General features: G+C 36.5%; 1 protein-coding gene across 13 annotated transcripts in view; it reads right to left on the minus strand.

Annotated features, from left to right (window-relative positions):
* The window catches only part of LOC117387351 (ankyrin-3-like), a 134,600-nt gene that overhangs the window by 28,848 nt on the left and 84,398 nt on the right, over window positions 1-21,354 (minus strand). For 4 of the 13 annotated variants that reach the window (XM_055229392.1, XM_055229389.1, XM_055229391.1 and 1 more), the window contains 8 exons: window positions 20,826-20,921; window positions 20,103-20,175; window positions 14,525-14,648; window positions 9,190-9,286; window positions 6,528-6,634; window positions 3,652-3,876; window positions 1,077-1,231; window positions 315-526 (listed from right to left, as the gene is read on the minus strand). In XM_055229392.1, coding sequence (XP_055085367.1) covers window positions 315-526; window positions 1,077-1,231; window positions 3,652-3,876; window positions 6,528-6,634; window positions 9,190-9,286; window positions 14,525-14,648; window positions 20,103-20,175; window positions 20,826-20,921 — 1,089 coding nt within the window. Of the gene's footprint in view, window positions 1-314; window positions 527-1,076; window positions 1,232-3,651; window positions 3,877-5,730; window positions 5,764-6,527; window positions 6,635-9,189; window positions 9,287-14,524; window positions 14,649-17,660; window positions 17,697-19,484; window positions 19,545-20,102; window positions 20,176-20,825; window positions 20,922-21,354 lie in introns of all 13 variants that reach the window. The other 9 variants (XM_055229382.1, XM_055229386.1, XM_055229381.1 and 6 more) reach the window with 4 other exon arrangements.

Below are 21,354 nucleotides of genomic sequence, written 5' to 3' on the forward strand. Positions count from 1 at the left end.
CAAATAATTTCCTATATGGATCAATCAAGTTTCAACTGGGCACCAGATAGAGTAAAGTAATCAGCTGCTTTGTTTTGTTTTTTATCACAGACTAAAGCCAGGTGCACGATTCTTATTATTTAGTCTATAAAGGTTTTTGGATGTCACACTGTGCAAGCTGTGGAGCATGAAATTGTAAGCCACTCCACAGTGTGATGGTAAAGAGATTAAATTGAATCACAGTGTATCCATGTGGCAGATAAATTGAAATGGACTGAAATGCTTTTGTAGGTTTTCAAAGCTACATTCAAATCTACTGAAATAGAAACTCTTACCTGCAATCCCACTTTAATTTTCTTGGTCAGTGCCCCCTCTGGGAAAGAGGCCTGGACCAATGGGAGGCTCCGACTGCACAAAGTCCCGCCCTCTGGTCCCATGTGGTTTGTCTCCTGCCTGATCCGTGACACAACAGCAAAGTATTGTGGGAAGTCCTTGGTTACGATGCGGCATATTCGCTTTTTCTCCAACTCCTCTGCACTGTCCAATTCTAAAAACAAGAAAAGACAAGTCAAATATTTATCCCAAATCCAAATAATAATTGAGAAAATGAAATTATATTGGTTGTTGCTATGAGAATATGTGTAGAGCAAAGCAACAGCTGTCAGCTTATTGTCAACAGTTTAAACAAAATTTGTTCAAATACAGATAAAATACAAACAAAGAACAAACAAAAATAAGTACGTAAGTCAATTTAAAACACTAAAAACAGAAGCAGGTGTGAGTATAAATATTCATCGCTAGATTACTAAAGTGAATTTGTGGCATCAAAGTATGCAATTTAGCTTGTCCTTGAAATATATTCCACTTTTGGGAAGCAAAACAGCCAAAACACCCTTTTTGCCAATCTCAGTTCTGATGCAGCTAGGCTTATATAATCATGTGACCTACCTGAGCTAACAAAAATAGTTATTTTGACCCTGATCATGAATTGGCTGAGCTAGTGAGCTGATTATGATTATCAAGGATTAGTGAGTGTCTCAACATTTATTGTATATATTGTACTTTTTAGCCCTATATTAAAACATGTTATCACTTACCTTCATCCATCCCATTGAGAATCTGGTTAAGGTCATTTGTTTTACAATCGTACAAATGTTCCTTCCAGGTTTCTCCATTCTCGCTCCTCAGTAGGATCAGCTCCCTCTCCTGGCCCCGCAATGAGCCAAAATGGGGGATCTCCACTATCACTGGCCTGCCAATTCACACACAAACCTTATAAATTAGCAAGTACCTGGACTAGTGCACTGTAGAATCCATATTAAAGGCTCTGTACCTGATTTTTACTGTTGTGAAAAAAGAACTAGTGAATTTTAAATGGTTTGCAGTGGTTCAAACTTATTCCTCACTTATTTTGTGCTTTCTGAACATCGTAATTATTCGATTAGTTTATAAGCAGGTTTCACAAATTTCAAAGAACAGATCAGAGTTTTGCTGTTTATAGTAAATGTAAAAACAACTAGCATGCTAACCACACACACTTCCTGATACTTGCACAATAAAACCCTTAGTACACTGCTGACTTATTTTGACCTCAAGAGCTGCTTATACAATATATCTGCCAAATTTTGTTCAAATACATGGGAGAAAATCTGGTGCAGGGCCTTTAAGTAAATACAGATCATATACAAACTGTGAGGGGAGTCATGACAAATGTGTCCTCCATGCACAATATATGCCAACTTTGGCCAAGCAAAACGAGACAGATGAGATGGTTTGAGGGGAAGGAGGAGAAAGCTGCACAGCCCTTTGTAACTATAGTTCATTAGAGTTGAACCAACATTATTTAAAGCCATAATGTGTAAGCTATTAACAGTTTTTGTGACAGTCCTTCAAAAATATTAACAGTATTTGATGTGTTTTGTGCTTATTCTCCACCTCAATTCCTCATCGCTGCCCCAACATAAAACATTCCTATTTATAGTTCTGTGGGGAAAAAAATCAGGAACATAAAATTTCATACATTACACATTGTTGAAGGAAATAAAAATTTAAATTTAAAAGGTGAAGTAACTTAATCATGAGAAGCAGGATGATGTAAACTTGAGGAAAATAACTCATGCCCAAAGAAGCGCAAGTCAATTCCACACAGCCAATAAAACAGTAGCTTCAGTGACCTTCAAAATGTCACCTCAAAATATCTAAAATAAAATATATTTAAAAGAAACAGGTGAGGATTGTGGTACATTTTGTAGTTTTAGGAAGAAGCTAAGTTATTATTGTGAAAATAAGTGTTTACTGCTTGTGCCATGTTAATGATACTTGTTTCAAAGTACTGGAAACTGCAATATTGGAAATGCAAAAAATAACATTAAGATTATTATGGTCTTATGTCTCATCAGTCTAAAATTAGCTAGATACGGGAATATGGAAAAAATATGGAAACGAGAGCTGAAAGCAAAGAGAATATATTATTGCTCAAATGATACACAAATAATGCAAATTGATCAGCCCAAATGTCAAGCTTTGTCATGCATTTTTTTTATTAGATACGATTTCTTCCCAAGACTACATACTTTAACCTGACAAAAGTCAACAAATATGATTAAAATAATGTAAAATAAAAATCTTCAGCATGAATCGGCCTTAGTCATGTGACCCTGAGGAGGTGGGTGGGTACACAGGACGGGAGCTGGGGGGTGGGTGCTTGGTTTTGGTTCGTACCCCACAAATTTAGTTCCTCTGGGTCCGAGCTGAAGCATTGGACTAACCAGACTCTCGCCTTCGTTTAGGGCTGGCAGCTTTCGGGGAAGATGGAGTTTACTGTGTCCACACCACACACACAGGGCACAAAGCACACACTCACAAGTTAGTAAAGGAACACACTCAAACCTATGATGTAGTTTATTATAGACAAGGACGCTTGGTTAATAATAATAATAATAATAAAATAATTTTCATGACCGAAAAGAAAATGGCTGCGAGATTCATTGCAGTCTATTTGAAATTTAAATTTTAGTGGTTGCAGTAAACATTTACATTGCAAAGGGAACTGGGATTACATTTTATTGCATTGCAAAAAGTAAAATTTCCTCTAAAAAGAACCAAATATACTGTCTCCATAGGGTCCATGGGCTTATTCTTTAAAATAATAAAAAAATGCTAACCCTGTAGTTTAGAACTCTGTAAATAACTTCTAAAATGCGGTAGTCTTTTGTTAGTTTATATCTGGGTCTTCTGCCAAAACGTTTAGCACCTGGCAATCTGTAAAAAGTGCTCTGTGAACTGAATCCTAATTTAAAAACACAATTAGTGGCTAGGTGGCCCAAAAGAAAATACAAAAGATTCATTTATTAAATAACCACCACGTCTGCACATGTATGTCTTCAGTATTCTTCTATATATTTTTCAAGGCTAAACTGTGGACTGCATGAGCCATTTGCAAGTTAATAAGTAAAACTCTGTATTACCAGTTATTTACTGTAATACATACCTGATGCAAAAGCAACATATAAGTACTTATTTCAAACCCATTCACACACACACTCAGATATAGTTTAAAGCAAGATGGTTGGAAAAGGTGATGACCAAAAGCTGCGTGTTGATGTCAAGTCAACTTAATCAAAGTGCTTCAAAGCAAATAGCAAAACATAAGTGACTTTAAACTGTTCTCACCCCAAAAACTGTGCTCCCGCTGGTCCCACCTCCACTAAACGACTGGCCAGCCCCTCCCCCTCCACCATGGGGGGAGGAGACGCCAACTTGTGCCTCTTGACCAATCGGCACGTGATCCTGGTGGGCGCGGTGCACTTCCTGGGCGGGATGATGATGCGCATACCATTATGACGGCTTCCTCTCATGGACCCGCCTCTCGCATCGACCATGAAACTGACCAGGAACCTGCATTTGATCAAAATGGATAGAAATATACAGAGAAATGAAAACAAGTGAGGAATAAATGTGCTTATTCAAGGGGACTGATGAAGGTTTAGTTGAGGTGGGGTCCCTTCTCATGCTGTGATCTACAAAACATGTGATAGATAAAACAAAAATAAAATATTCCACAAAAGTTGAAGAATTCTGATTTGGTATTGCCCATTTTAATCCAATATAAGGCCATCATATTTACACTTAATTATCAATGCTTAAATGGGCAACATGCCAACTCAGGATTCTCAAAGTTAACCTATATTGCTTGTTAGGTAAAACATTTTTGTTATACCGGTAATTCTTGGAAAATAAAATAAACACACACACAAAAATCTCCACGCACACAACCACACCATGCAAAAACAGACTTGTTAGTTTGCTGAAAGAGAGTATACAGAATGAGGAGTTGCAAAACAGATTACTGCCATAAAGTCATGTTAAATCTTCTGTTGTCATGTTAAATCATCTATCGTCATGGAGTAAAAGTAATTATATATTTACAAGTTTAGAAGAAAATAAAGTATCAGTTATCTGGTTTGCAACTTAACAATTAGAAATGCCTATATGAATGTGTCTGCAGCAAAACTTCAAATGTGACAAACTCCAGTAATCTATATCACAGTAACATCCAGGATTTGAACTCTGTGGCATGTGGTCCTGTAGTAGCTTGTAGCATTGTTTTTCAAGTGTTAAATACATGCTGTACTGTACAATGACACAGCCAAAGCCAATATCAGGGATTTCAAATTGTCAATGATCAGCTTGGTGAAATTTGACTGTGTTTTGTTTTAAATGGCAAAATAATGTCTGAATTGTTTATATTCAGGAAGTTATTACTGAAAAGCCATTTTATTTGTTTTTAATAAGACAAAACTAACAAAATTAAAATTATCATTGAGCAAAATATAATAATCTTTTTACAAACTGGTCTAGCCCAAGCCTAAATAAATACATTTGGCTTTTCAATCATGTATTTGATTTTGATAAAGCTCTTTACATTAGTCCATTATTCAACCATTTTGTCATGGGACAGAGCTGCACACGTTTGAGCCAAAATCCTGAAATAATAATACCGTAATTTAAAATTCATAACTAAAAATACCTTTCACTGCAACATCTGTCACTAAATAAGTACATAAACAAAAAAACTTGATACTTTGCCACTGATCAACATTTCCTGGGGGTGCAATGCTAACTGTAGGCACTGCTCTGTCTGAAGCTTTGTTAGACTTTGTGAAGTTTTTTTTTTTTTGTTTTTTTTTAACGTAATCTGGTTTATTTGGAACTGCAACGAGGGAGCTGATTTGTGCTGTTATACAAGTCTCTCATAAATAACATTGCAGTCATAAACTAGCTAACATTAGCCAACAGTTTTCCAGTTAGTCACTCTCACATTTTTAATGAAAATCAAAAATCCAAACTGGATCATGAACTCTTGTTTTGACCACAAGCTCCTGAAAATGTGTTGTTTAAATTGCTTTTGTATTTTTCTTGAGTTTTCAGGGTATTATAAAAACTTTTTTGTCAGTGTTTGCTAATGTGTGCATTGTGTCACCATGGTAACTGCAGAACATTCTGCCATAGACATACAAGCAGAACACCCCCAGCATTATATCACTGCAAAGTATCAATTTTTAAAAGTCCACTGCTCAAACTTTCAAATCGCTGTCACAATTCGGTTGAAGTGTAGCAAAAGCAAACACAGATGTCATGAAAACATGTGCAAATCAAAAACATGTGTTGTTGTGTCACTATGAAACCAAACTGAAAACCAAAAGTGAAAAGTATTGAAGAGGGAAAGCACAGGGAAACCATCACAGTCACCTGCTGTCGTACTGCGGGAGCGGAGAGGACACACTGCAAGATGGACGACAAAGTAATGCAGGAGGGACAGGTCAACAAAGAGGAGCCACTCAGCACATGGTAAACAAGAAGTATATGAAATTACAGGTCCTCCATTTTTTCATGAGGAAAAATGGGGAAGTGCAATTTTTCAAACATTTGGAGCTGAGGATAAAAGTAACAGCGAAGACAATGAGGCAATATGCAAACTTCATCATCCTTTGACTCTTGGTAAGAGGACATTCCAAGAGGCGCATCCTGGGAAAATATGGCAAGTTGCATAGACACAATGGGGATTTATACAGCCATACAACCATCCACTCTAACATTAATTCATTAACTAGGGTGAATTTTGTTTCAACAATTTTCCAACTAAGGATAGGACGATATGAAATTTCCACAGTATTATATCCACCAAAAATCACTGTGCATATTTTATAATGTTTAATAAAAATAAGAGAGTTTGAAGTTACTATATGTGTTTGTATATAATATTGCTCCTTGTTTATTCACTACTTCACTAGGCAGAGATTTGACAAAATACAAAACAAGTAGCCTACAACGATTAGGTCTATATAGGCATACATGGATTGAAATAGACTTTAGACTATATATGGTTATTTACACCATATTTATTAAACGATGACCAAAATGTCAGAAGTGCTGCTTTTTTCAAAGATCCAGTGCATTAAATAGGAATGCTAACCACTCTGACACAATGAACAAAACGTACAATTTCAAACATTTTTGTACTCTGTCACTTTCCTTGTGTTACTTACCCAGAGTGGATCGGTGAAGAAACCAGGTTAACGTTATCAAGGGCATCTGCGGTCCAACTGTATCTCCGCAATGAGTCGTTGTCGCAGTCCTTAGCCACAGACAAATGCTGAGAGCGAGAAAAAAAAATGTAAAATGGTCATACACGTCGTTTTTTCAATCACAATGAACAGAAATGATGAATAAATAATGTAAATAAGTGCATAAATAAAAATGAATGGACACTATAACCAACGCTCCATACTCATGAGTTTCAGCTTCCTGCTAAGGTGACATTTTGAGGACTAATCTAAAGATATATTTTGCTACGGTAACAGTGCTAATTTTTTATGAATCTGAAACCCATGGATAGAAGAAAAACATTGTAACAAAAAAAAAAAATCTATAAACATATGTCATCACATTTTACAGAGCATTTGATAGAATAATTAACCTCATTTAGTATATGTAATACACTGTGTAACAACTTGGAATAACATGTCATTACATATGTCATTACATAGTACTTACAGGGGTAACACTTTATGATAATTACGCTTAAAAAGGAATGAACAAAGACTTAATCCATAACGAACAAACGCTTTCTTAAAAATGATTCAAGCTTGGTAACTTTGACTACTAACTTTAATTAACATTAACTTGTTAATTAAGTTGTTCATTCTTAATAAACAATTTGTTCATGATGAATTAGGTCTTTGTTCATGCATGATTGAGGGTAATTAAAGTGTAGTATGTTGTTACAGAGTTGAGTAAAGTGTTAACTGGATATTTACTGAAAAAAATAATAAAATGCTAGGGTAGAACAACAGATGAAGATGTCCATGCACAAATGACAGATGCACATGGCAGTGGATCTCTATGGAGTACCTTGTTACGCTGCTCTACAATGAAGGACTTTTCCTTACACATCGCCTGCAGCAGCGTGAGAGGAGACAAGACATTATCTGTCACACATCATACTCCTGGTGTAGTGCAGTGGGTGTCCCTTGGGCCTGTTATTGTCCATGTAAGGCCTGCCAATTGTGCTCATTTAAAGTGCATATGACAGATTAGACTGCTCACTCCATAAAAAACATAGGTAGTATAATGTATTTAAGATATAAGTCTCCATCCATCCATTTCTTCCTCTTATACAAGGCCGGGTCATGGGGGCAATAATCTAAGCATGGACTCCCAGACTTCACTCACCCTGGATACTTCCTGCAGCTCCTGCGCTGGGACCCTAAGGCGTTCCCAGGTTCTCCTCCTTTGTTCTATTTCAATCATTTATTTATTGATTTTTGTGAAGTTTATCATTTAAACGTCTTTGTAGGACACAGGCAGCAGCACATAGCCTACAAAGAGGTAACTCCATAACTGTTACCTAGCAACTATAAAGTAAAAAAACTGGTCTAAACTGCACAAGAGTTATTATTAGACTAATAAAAAATACATGCCAACGCGTTTATTTTGTTAAATGAGTGTTTAAACTGCCAGAAAAATACTCTTCTTGGACGGTTTATAACTCAGCTACTTCCTGTATTTTTGTACTTTTCTCATCAACATTTTTCCACAAACTGTCAATTAGCTGATAAAACTATGATAAATATTTACGACATGCACTACACACCAAACCACAAACATGAAATCCTGTCTTACGCACTTCTTCAAATAGAGTTTCAGCTAAATTTAACTTGCTATGTCATATGCGACTCAGGAACTAGTCCAGAGCAGTAATCCTTTCAATATAGTAGCACTAATGACTAATCTTGTTACTCCTTTCAGTCATTGTCAACAGCCTCTCAGGTGTAAGAGGATTGATGGCATTTGGCATGGCGAGGTCTGGTCCGGCACACTTGGACACACGCAGGGGTCTTATACAAAGCCGGTTCTAGTTGGGTCATTTGGCATCGTATCAATGGCTTACAGGGTACAAAAGGACCACGCATATAGGGGTGGACAATATTTAAAACAGAAACTGAGACGTGATGCTGTGAAAACTGGCAATTTTGAGATTTTTTTAACATTGTTAATAATGCATCTCTAGGTTCAAACATGCAGTTTCCACGCTCTCTCTTCCTATACATTAAGTCTATATCAAGAAATCAACAAAGAAATGACAGATGTTTGAACCTGATCGCTTTAGTTACCTCTACATCAAAACTGGTTCTACACTGGGACTAAACCTGAAACTAAACCTAGACCAAACCAAGTCTACATCAGGACTCAAACTGGGCTCAAATGAAAACCAAACAAGGACAAGTACAGACTATCAAATTCAAAATCAAATTCAGTTGTTATAAAAATAAAATCGTGCCAATTGTTTTTTCCATATAACCCACCTCTTTTACAGTACAATCTATAAAAGGTAAAACAGTTCTTTTGGATACATATAATAGTAATGTTTTATCAGTGTTGGATGACTTTATTTGTGTAAAGGGAGGAGTGTTTACTACAATATTTGGAGATGATTGGACCCAGCTGTCTTTTTATGACTTGGGTTAGCTAGTTACAACAACTCATGAGACACAAAACTATATTGTATTGTAACTATTTGACAGAAAAACACTTAAATAATAAATAATTTTCTTCATTCTCTGATATCTATACCAACCATTGCATTGGGTAGTCGTTTATATCTCATAGACTTAATAAAATAGGTAAAAAGTCTTCCAGTACACGTACCTCCTTGTTGGCCAGCATCTCTTCGATCATCATGCTGTCACGGGTGTAGGAGCTGCGGTTCAGCGTGTGGGACCTATCAGAACTGAAGGAACGCAGGCTTGGTGCGGTTACCAAGACAACAATCACAAAGACGGAGACGAGGGGTGAGGGGTGAGGGAGAAGGAGAGGTGGAGAGCACAGGGGGTGAACAGAAAAAACACAAACACAAACACATTAAATGCATGCAACTTCCAGGAACCTGGTATGTCACCTTTCACAAGAGTGACCACAGGGAGAATCCTAGAGATCGTACTGAGATACACTGCAAACGTTTCAAAAACACTTTAGGTACGTACTCTGAAAAACTAAACTTCAAATGACTACATGCTAGGCAGCAGGCGATTTGCGAAGAGACAACTGGAGATGGGGACGAGTGAAAAGGAAAAAAAGGGACATGGGATTTACAAGAAGAGTTTACATTTTGTTACATATTGTTGCTTGGGAGTTGCTAAACTGTTGTTTAGCAACTTGTTTAGCAAATTGTTTTATACCTGACAATAGGCCTATTATGACAATTACTATATCAACTTATCTTCCAATATATGACAGATAGTACAATATTTCTGGGGGGGGCACTATTTATCGTGTGTACTTTTTCTTTGCAAAACTGGGAGATTTTATTTTTTGGGATTTGAGGCATAGAAGGTTCAATGAATGATTTCTATGATGCATTACAGATGCAAACTGATTACTCAAGTGTTTCATAAAGTGAGTCATTCTACTATTTATGTATCATGGTTTTAACAATGTTCTAATGCTCTTGGGTTATTACGTCAGTGGCATAAATTAGTTTCAGTATTATTGTTTATCGTCTGCATTTACTTTAGTGATATATGGAATTTAAATGTGTTATCAAGACAGGCCTACCTAACAATGGCAATAAACAAATAAATAAATGTAATCTAGCTGAATAGAGATTTAAAAGTTCCTTTGTTCAAAATGTATTGTCCTATGTAACACAAATGAAGGTCTGCAGAGGCTATAATTCAGCTGCGTGTGACAGAGCCCAGGGATGAGCATGAGTCTTTATGTGTTTTAATGTAGCCTATATATTTTGCTGGTCTAGTATAGACTGTAAGCTCTGTAGATGCAGTAATAATGGGTGTGCGACTGTAGGCTTTTATGAGTAAATAAAGAGCATTCCTGAGCACTGACATGTGATCGCTGTTTGCCTTCAAAATCTCAAACCGCAATTACACCCAAGCTATTTGCACTTCACACGTTTGTCCATGTGAAACAATTAGCTTTAGCAGCACGCAACAGGAATGCTATGATGCTACGCTCGAAACATACAATGAAATACAATGGGACTGTATACGTCAATTTAAAATAAATCAAAAGAGCTGGATGCAAAACTGATGCAGATGTATCAGTTCAGGCCCCTGGAAGCTCAGTGAAAGAAGGCAACGTAATGCAGAGCGCCACCTGGTGACCACCAATGCACATAGACTCAAGCATAAATTAAAATCATAGTCAACACCATTAGGATTTCTATAACAGGCAAATAATAACTGTGTGCAAATTGAAATACCAAACAATTCAGAAAAAAAACTTTGGACACTGTAATAGAAAATGTTTGGTGACAGTTTATAATAACTACACCATAATTAGCTGTAATAAAGCATGAACAAAGAATTAATTCATAATGAACAAATGGTTTATTAAGACGGATTCAGGCAAAGTTAGTACCCTCACTTAGTTAATACCCTCACTCTTAAACCTAACCTCTTAATTAAAGGCCCTGTATCCAATGTGTACAAAATTGGTCTTGCCTCAGTGAAGATATATTGTATAAGCAGCTCTTGACGTCAAATTGAGTCAGTTGTGTGCTGTTTGCTAATCTAATTGCAAACCGTTTTACTGCTCATGTGTATTTCCTGATTATCAGGAAATACACATTAGCACGCTAGTTGCTGTTAGCTTTACTGTTACAGCAAAACTCTGCACTGGTCTCTAAGAGTTGTGAAAAGTGCTTATAAATAATTAAGATGGTCTGAATACATAAGGTAAGTGAGGAATAAGTTTGGACCACTGCAAACCACTGTTTAATATGGACTAACTCTGTTTATCACTAAGCCTGAAAAAATCCTGATAAACCTGTTCATTGTGAATTAAACCTTTCTTTTATAAAGTGTTACCAAATATTCTCTTACTTATCACAAAGTGCCTTAGTTTTTTTCAGAATTGGGGTTGTAAATTAAGAATAAAAAACACACTATACACAGGACCACAACTATAGAGCTGTTAGTGGAATCATGTTAGTCAAACAATATGGGATACACTGGGGGTACACTGGATCACAGATACTTGTACTTGGTCTTTAGTCGGTTTAAGGGGGGAGGGGCAGGGCAGGGCAACAGGGGGGAGTGAGGGGGGTCCCTGTATCATGCCTCTTGCCTTACCTGACTTTAGGACTAACAATTACATGGGAAATAAGGAGAGAATAAGACATTATGAAAGGAAATAAGAGGGGATAGAGAGAGGCAGAGGAATTGCAGTTCGCTAGATTCAAGATTTACTTAAATATATTCAAGTAATAACTATGGCATATCATTATTAGCCATTAGCATTGATTCCCAAAACCTTTTGTCTCACATCCTGAATTACTAATACTCAGATACTTATTATACAGTGTTTCCCAATAATGGAGGAGACTATGGTGGCCCTCCATAGTCTAATTTTTGCCCCATTGTAAAAAAAAAAAAGTAAAAGTATTTATACTTTATGCCTGTAGTGTCTTGAACCATATAGAAGTAACTATATTTTATGTATATTAAGCAGTATTTTTGTGTTTTGTTTTTTTTTTACCAGTAGAGCCACATTATATCTCATATGTTGTATTGAATAAAATGATGGTGAAATATGGATAATTTGTGCCACCATAGTCTCAGTATAAACCTGTGGGAAACACTGTCATACGTTCAAAAGCATCCAAACATTCATTAAGAAAAAAAAATCCATCTGCTTTTTAAATCTGAAAATAATTCCAAGGAACTCCTGGTTGGGAAACACTGAAACGGATCAGATTTCTGGACGAGGCATTCCCCATCTGACTCAACATTTCATTCAAAACTCTCTACCTTTGACCACTGTAGTTTACATTTTAGTATTTAGAATAATGTTACAAAGACCAGTTTTGATGTTGTTTATCCATCACAACTGAAAAACACTTCTTTGAGAATGTGTGTCGTATATTGTGGCTATAAACTTATGATTGATCACGCCATAGTACTATATTTAATTTCATGTAGCCGCGTGTTAGCTTTGTGGTGTTTTTTGATTGGTTGATCCAGAAAGGAAGAAGGGTGGAGTCACCAACAGTCAACTGTGATTACGTTGAAGCTAGAGAAACGTTAGCTGGGTGGGATTTCTATATTATTTACACTTGCAATGTTTCCAGCTTGGAAACCAGGTGCCAAAGTGGGTCATGGGAAATTTACACTATTTCCAATACGTAGCTCATTGGAAAATTAATAAAAGCACTGTGCTCATATGGAATTGAACTGTTTATTTTATCTTGTTTTTCTTCAAGTGTGGGTAAAGTTGCATTTAGTTAGTACATTGGCTCGCATAATCCAACCAGTAATCATGGTGATAAAGCAATGTGTGGTATGTAATATATATCTCTCCCTGTTAAGTAAAATTTTCAGAAAGCCTATCACTAATATGCGTTAACTACTGAGCAATGTCCTAAACCCTATTGCCAAATATGGGCCCAATGCTTAAACCTCTTTGGTGCATTTGTTTAGTGCTCAAGGCCATTTCTATTGACCATGTCTCTAATTTCCTGTGGTTCCTTGTCCATGTGTGTCACTGCTCAGATATCCAATAACTCCGCCCCTCCGCTCCAGCCTATGTGTCAATATTATCACAGTTTGTTTCACAGGGCGAAAAGTTCAACTACAGAGAGAGACGCATTGATCCCATATAAAGCACTTTACGTGTGCTTTGCTATTTATAAAGAACTACTTGTCCAGATTGTGACTTTAGGTGCAACTAGATCAGTCTGAAACTCATAGTTAAAGGGCCCATATTACGGTATTTTCTGATCTATGTTATAATGTTGTTCCCTCATCAAAAACATGTTTCATTTACACATGTTTAAAGCACAGATCCTGTATATTTAGGCTGAGTTTTTCTCTCAAACAGAAAACTCTCCACCTGTTCCACCTTGTGAAGTGCTCCACTGTGTTTTAACTCGATAAACCTTCACTAGAATCATTTAGATAATTTCAACCCTGGAATTGCTAATCTCTACTAAACAAAAGATAAAAGGTAGCTGTCAACTTGAAAACTACAGCTTCATGACATCACAAGGTGGAACAGAGCATTTTGATCTTAATAAAAAAGCATTATTCAAATACGTGTGAATGAAACAAAACACAACTTCACTTATATTTTTGAGAGGGGAACAACATTCTTACATTGCTAAAAAGCTCACAAGAGTCAATTTTGCATAATACAGGACTTTAAATGACTTATTTTTTCTACATATTGCAACTACAGTGACTACTCTTAAAGGTGAACTTTGCAACCTTTCTGGTACAAGGTCCGCCACCTGCTTGTCTCCATGGAAATATTATGAAATGTTATTGTTTTGACACTTATGTTCCACAGTATGACATTAAACTTATCAATCATCACAGAGACAAGCAAAGCCATCATCAGGCCATGGTAAAGAATGTATGTTTTAAAGTGTTGTCTAGCTATAAAAAACACTTGTAATTGAATAATGGTCAGACAGATAAGTTTAATGCCACACCATGGAACATTCTTAACTAAAACCCAAACGTTTCCAAGAAGTCAAGCAGTTTTCACACCTTCCTGCCTGAAAACGTACATAGTGCACCCTTAAATAAAATGTTTATTTGATTCTTAAGATGGGAAGTGGGATATTCAGATACTGTGATAACTCAAAGCAAACCAAAAACTGAATGATCAGTCAAGGGACAAATTGGTCAATACTGTGTAATCAATTTCAGCTGCGTTGAAAGCATTGCATTTTTAACACAAACCAACACTGAGATTTCCTTATTGGAACTATGGGAACGATGGGAACTTCTCAGATTGCTAGCCTCACTGTTTTCAAGATAACCAGGAAAAAATGTGTATTTTTTAAAAAACTGATCAAGCCACCCTTACACCAAATGACTCAACAAGATACAAGCACATATGCCATTAGGTAACATGTAGTATGAATCTTTATTTTATTTGACACTAAAAGCTCTATGTGAATAATTATAAAACAATTTTCATTTCCTCATAATGGTGTTAAACAGTTGAATTGATGTCTTACCTTTGTGACCGCGCTCCAACGCTAAATCCCATGTATCCCTCCTGAGGCAGAGAGTCGTCCCCCAGCTCCCTCAGGTCCTGGGGCGCCAGATATTTGTCTGTGTCCCCCGTCATCGCATCATCACCTGCAGAGCAACAAACATGGCAACCAGATTAGAGAGGTCAGTTGAGTTTTATGGATTTAAGAATGGGCGGGGATAAAATATGAGATGGTAATGGGAAAATAAACTATGGGAGTATTTCACAAACATTTAATAACCGTCTGCATTATTTATAAGAGCTAAAATAGGGCTAAGTACAGACAACCCCATGTTTAAACCTATAATAATAAAACTGAAAATTAAACAGGAAACAATTTCAATAAATAAACCAAGTCAAACCAGGACTAAACTTTGACTGAAACAAATAAATAAGGACTAAATAAGGAACAGGAAGTTATGTCTGAACTCAAAATTAATAAAGATCAAGCCTGACCGATTCAAGACAAACAAAGCTCTAAACTTTTAAAGGGCCCATATTACACTATTTTCTGATCTATGTTATAATGTTTTTTCCTCATCAAAAACATATCTGGACTTTTGTTTTTTCTCTCACACTGAAAACATTTTGATTCACCTTGTGATGTCATGTGGTAATACAGGAAGTGCTTCACTGTGTTTTTAAACTCCATACACCTCCATACATCACTAGAATTATCTGAATGATTTCAGGCCAGGACTTGTTTCTACTGAACAAAAGGTAACAGGTAGCAGTTAACTTGAAAACAAAACACAACTCTAGGTATGTTTTTGAGAAGGTAACAGGATTCTAACATGGCTTAAAGCACATGGGTCAATTTTGCATAATATAGGACCTTTAAGTACCAAGAGCTGGACTAAAACTATAATAAAACTTAGTCTTAAGTCTAAAATAAATTAAATTATATAATTACTTGTTATTTGCCAATTGTCTGAAGCCTGAAGAACCTACCATGTTGACAGTACCGTAGTTTGAGAACAACTGAACTAGTGCAGAGAAATTTTGGCAATCAATTTGAATTTTAAACTATTTTGTCCTTGCTGGCCTCCATAGTTTTATACTGATCAATGCAGCCTCTCGCCAGGGGCTCTTTCCAGTTGCGCTTTTGTCCATCAGCACCAACACAGAAAAACAAAAGTCTTTCTGTCACTAAATGCTTTTTGTCCCAGGGCAAATAGCGGAAAACAGGTCACCAGCTAGCACACAAAACATCTTTTTAAACAGATAAATCAACCTAAAATAACCTAAAAGTGATAGACATTATAGGAGTACATGAGGCTGCAGGCATGACTAGAGTATTTGTTAAAAGCACAGCATACACAGAAATGGCAACTAAGAAAACCATTAAAAAATAATTTGACATACGTTACAAGTCCAAAACGCAGAAAGTTAGCAGCATGTTCTTGCTAACTGAAGTCAAAGAGGTTAGGACAGGAGCGCCGTGGTAACAAGTGCATGCGGTCAAAGAAAGACAGGCATTCCAGTGGTCACAAAGCTTCGGAGACCCCAGCACCTCCCCAATTCTCGTCTCCTCTACACCCCTACCACTACTATTACTAATACTACGGCTACCCCTCCCCCACAACTTCACAAACTTTGAATTAAACTTACCTCCTGCTTTGAAACACTTCATTTAGCCAAGCGGGGCAATCCTGAAATTCCCCCCTGTTGTTGTAGCTACCCCTCGCCTGGTCTTTCCCCTCTCTCTACACATGCATGCACTGTCCCGGGACGTCCCACCCCCTCCCACCCCCTCCCACACACTGCCTATCACTGTGTCTCTCCCTCTCTCTCTTTTTTCTCGCACACAAACAGATCAGCTTTCGACCGCCCATCCCACCCCTGCACTGGGATTATCCTCTGTGTGTCACTTTTGGATACCTAGTGGGACAGAAATAGTAAAGTGGGTGTGTGACGGGCAACATGTACCTATACACGGTGTGCTAGTGTCCAAAGAGCAACTGCAACTACCTACAAAGTATTAAATCATAAATCATCTTAAATCATGCTTTTGCCATAAAACTACTGTATGTATACATTGGTACTTTATTATTTTCCCTGCATATTTACCACTAAAAATTAACAATCCAGTCTTCATTATTTATACCTACAGCTTGTATCGTTTGGTGGATTGATTAAAATTCACACATAAGGACTTTATATTTCTATAGACTTGGGTGAGATGAAGAATCCACCACTGTATTCCTTATGTTTAACAGTATGGCATTAAACGCATCTGTATCTATGGAAATGAGCAGCTGAATAACACCACCAGGCCAAGTTACAGGTAAGATCTGCGAAGAAGCGACTCCACTGACTAAAAATGCATGTGTTTCGGGGTATTTTTAAGCAATAAAAAACACCCGTATTGAAATAAATGCTATAATGCCATTCTGTCGAACATTCCAGGCAAAACTATGCTCCGTGGAGGGAAGAAGGTGCCGGATCCCCCTCTACAAAAGTTACATAGAGCACCTTTAACTGATATAATTTATTGGTAATCGTCATCTGTAACATTCATTCATTACGTAATAGGTTATATAATGTCAACAGTTGAGCTGTGGGTAACAGGATTCATATTGAAATACAGTACTTGTTTGACACAAAGTAAACACTAAAGCCCCGGCATTCAAATTTAAACATAATAAATTATACATAAACACTACAACAGTACACAACAGTAGCAACAGTATTCCTACATATTTAGTAGAAACTTTAAGCAGATCAGATGCTAACCAATCCTAAAAGTATATTTGAAAACTAGACTTGGAAACTGGGTCTACACCTCTCCAGTTTTTGCTGCTCGTTGCATTTTCCATACGCAGAAAATGACCCAATAATTCATAGTTTTGGAGCCTGTTTTGAACACCACCCTGATTTAGCTGTGAGCTATTGGAGACGTTGATCATTACTGTCGCACAGCTGCTCCATGCGTGCATTTGTATAACTCATATTTCACTTATAAATTTAGATCTCCATTTAAATGGGGCTGCTTAAGCTGTACAAACAAAACAACAACACTGAAATAACAATTACATGAATATGCAAATCTGAGTTAGCAAAGCAAAGATCACATCAAATTCACATCAAACTTGTTAATGGGTTAGTTGGAGACTTACAAGTATAGGTGATGTAGATATTTCCCACATCAATATCTGTTTAAATGAAAAATATGACTTTATTATTGCTTTTATTATGTTTTTTCGCTACTAGCAAAACTGTGTTGCAGGCGAATGACATCTTGAGCATGTACTGGCACAGCCTCTTGGTCTGGTGTAGGTAACAGGAGCAAGTGAGGTGGAGGTCAAAGCCATAAAGCGCAATAGTAGTCCTTGTTTTAGGCATTTTGAGTCTATTTGTGGACTAAAACAGTGACCCTGACTTCACCTAAGTTCAGTGTAGCTAATCGTAGCAGAGGAGAACCCATGCATCAATGAAACAAGTGGTGTTTTATTGTCAATTTAAACAAGTAGATTTACTGCACAGGGCCAGATAAGTTGTATTTGAGCCTTTATAACCCACAAGAACTAGCCCAAAATATCTAAAAATGTTTCTAACTAGAAATTGATCTTTTACAATAGAAAAAAATCACATTAAATACCTGAAGGTGTTTGAGCAATTGATGGGTTTCAACCTAGGCAACATTCAGAGGATTTTCCATCATCAAAATATGGTATATTTGTTTTAAATTGTTAATTGCTTAGACAACGCTGCTAATATATGAATTATGTAGCAAAGAAAAAAAAAGTTAAAAAAATTCCACTTTGAGGATCTGAATTATATATATATATTTTTTGCCATATAATTCCATATATGTTACTTCATATATTTGTTGTCTGTATATAAAATATAGAAAGCAGCAAAAATTAATAAATAAAAAAAACAAAAACAAATTGAATAAGAGTGTGTGTCTAAGCTTTTGACTGGTAGTGTATGTCATATATTCAGACAGAAAATTTACTATATATAACAAGACCAAAATGATCTTAAATACTAGCATTAATCCCACCCACCACAAACACCACTAGTTACTTGCTTTCATATAAGTTTAAAGTTCAATTTCATGTGCTTTTTGACCCCTCTGCCCCTCCGTACAGGCACATGTGCAGACAGAGCTGGTAAGCGCTGTTTGCTTTGCTCCAATGTGTGAACTCACAAAGGGCGCATCGCTAACAAGCCGTCCAAGACAAAGGCGCGAGTGTTTGTGTGCGCGCGGCCCTCTCCAGCCAATGAAACGAAAGCTGTCACACATACCCACAATGCTGTGTGCAGGCGGTCGTCACGGCAACCAGGAGGGAGGCAAAAAACCTGCACTGAATGAGCTTTAAAATACTGTAGGCTCAAAGTGGGGGCACACTGATCAAATATTGTCTAAGAACAAACTAGAAGAGTGGTACTACACTGAGGCGCTGGTTCATGCAGTGGTGAAGTAATAGTGGCATAGATCTTGCCCAAGAACACAACGGCAATATGTGCTTTTATTTTTTATTTAAGGGGTTACACCGTCTCATTTTTATTTTTTTGTTATTTAACTAGAAATGTCCCACTGAGAATCTCATTTTTAAGTGAGTCCTGACCTCAGAGCAGAACCTATTGTACATGTTTTTGTAGTAATATTAACCAGAGCACCCGGATGAACCCTGGAGAAAAGCATGCAAACTCTACACAGACAGGTCCCATGCTGCCCGGGAGTTGAACCCAGGACCCTATTGCTATAACCCGGAAGTACAGAAGCTCAATAGGCGTATTTTTTTGTATATAAACCTTACAACCTGAAATTTGCCTTTTATTCTAATGGACTTTGTCTGCAAAAATATGACAAACTTTAACCACATAATGAGACAACATTGCTATAGAAAAAACACTGCCAAAGACGCAAAAAGCAAAGCAACAGAAGGAGTGACAAAGAAGCAAAAGAAAACAAGCAATGGATAGAAAAATACCTTCGTCCACATCAGATAAATAGTCGTCTTTGATCATTTCAGGAACATTGGCCCTACGCACTGTGTGATTGGGATGGAGGAAAGGGTTAGAACAAAACAATAATGATGGAAAAATCAAATAGAAAAAAATCACAGTTTTAACACTGATCACATAGTAATTTGTAAAATAAAAAAAGTTAAATCAAATATGTGGATGGTGAAAACAAGATGAAATAATGGAGTACTGTATAAAGTGCATGGGGAATCTAAAGGGCATATGTGAATTTCTACACTACATTAAGTGACCGAAAACTATACATTTTCAACTTCAATTATCACTTAAAAAACTAATTATTACATCAATGTATTTATTGGGTCCAGCATACTAGTCAAACACCAAAATGGTCAGAATAGCATATAAAGAGATGTAATGTATATGAAAATGTATGAAGCAGGCATAGTGCCTTAAAATATTCCATCTCTGGATATGTTTTTTTTAAGCTATAAATCTTCTTGTCACTTACGCCGTTTAGATTCTAAACCTTCAGTATAACTTAGCTTTAAAGCTGCAAAACCGTGAGAGCCCTGAACCATGACATAAAAACAAACATTTCAAGTTTGTTGCCATAGCAACCTCACCTTCATCATCAGACATGTCCAAAACTTCATTCATGGTCTCTGGAACATTTATCTTGTGCTTCTCTGTCACAGTCTGAAACAAAATTATTATTATTATTTATCCCTGCACATTTAATGCATCATGTTATTTTGGTAGCATTTTTTAGCTTGGAGCAACTAGTTCTCAATTTTGTTACTAAAGTACTAAAAGTACAAAAAAAATCTACTTAAGTAAAAGTATTTAAGTAAAAATGTTTATATTTAGGTAAATTTAAAAACGTACTTTAAGAGTAAAAGTATTTCACACATGTGTTGTTCATTTGTTAAAGTGTTAAATGCGGTGATTGAATAAAATGATACATATTTTGGTGAACAGTAACAATACAAATCCATTTCTTAATTTTTTCTTATGAATTTTCTGTATTTATTTTTCTTTGCTTAAAGCTGAAGTTTGAACTTGAAAACTTTAGTCAGGATGTTACCATGAACATGGTAAAAATAACCCTTCAAATCATATGAAAATAACTTTTTACTTTTAAGTCCAGTTCAAAAGTGTAGTGAAGTGAAAAGTGCAGGTACCTGCTCTAAAATGTAGTGAAGTAAAAGTAAAAATTATCCACTGTAAAAGTGAAATTTTTAGTTAAAAAATACACTAAATGGTTTTTATGTTACAATATTTTTTATCAAACATGACTCATTGTGGATTGGAATAAACATTAGTGTGATAAGAGAACTCAGTCTGACCTGAGTAGTTACAGTCTCCTCTGTGACGACCTTGAGAGTGTCCACCACAGAGATGTATCCAAGTCGTCTGGCAATGGACAGAGCACTGTTTCCATTCTGTTAAAAATATATTACAGTGATTTAATAATACTTACTACAAACACCAGCATATTAGACTGATCCATCTGCGTGTTCTATTTGTCCTTTAGCACGTATTTTATATTTATTGAAATGCATTCTCCCATAATTAGACCATAGACTGTATGTATAAATTTGACAACCCGCCAGCTGTAGTGTTCCCAATAGCAAGTGAGCACGGCGCACTTTCTGCTCCATCGACTCTACAATTCACTTTGTACTGTGAGCGGGAAGGGGCGTTACCTTCAACAGCCTCACTCCAGACTGGCTCTTTGGTTGCTATGATACACTCGGTCGGAATTCCAAATATGGAACTTGGCTCCAAATTTGCTCCTATAACTGCTAGTGAATACTATGGGTGATGCCACACTCCCTTAGTCCACTTCTTTATACTAAGAATTATGAATAATCT

This window comes from Periophthalmus magnuspinnatus, chromosome 19 (assembly GCF_009829125.3).
Source record: "Periophthalmus magnuspinnatus isolate fPerMag1 chromosome 19, fPerMag1.2.pri, whole genome shotgun sequence".
Lineage (NCBI taxonomy): Eukaryota > Metazoa > Chordata > Actinopteri > Gobiiformes > Gobiidae > Periophthalmus > Periophthalmus magnuspinnatus.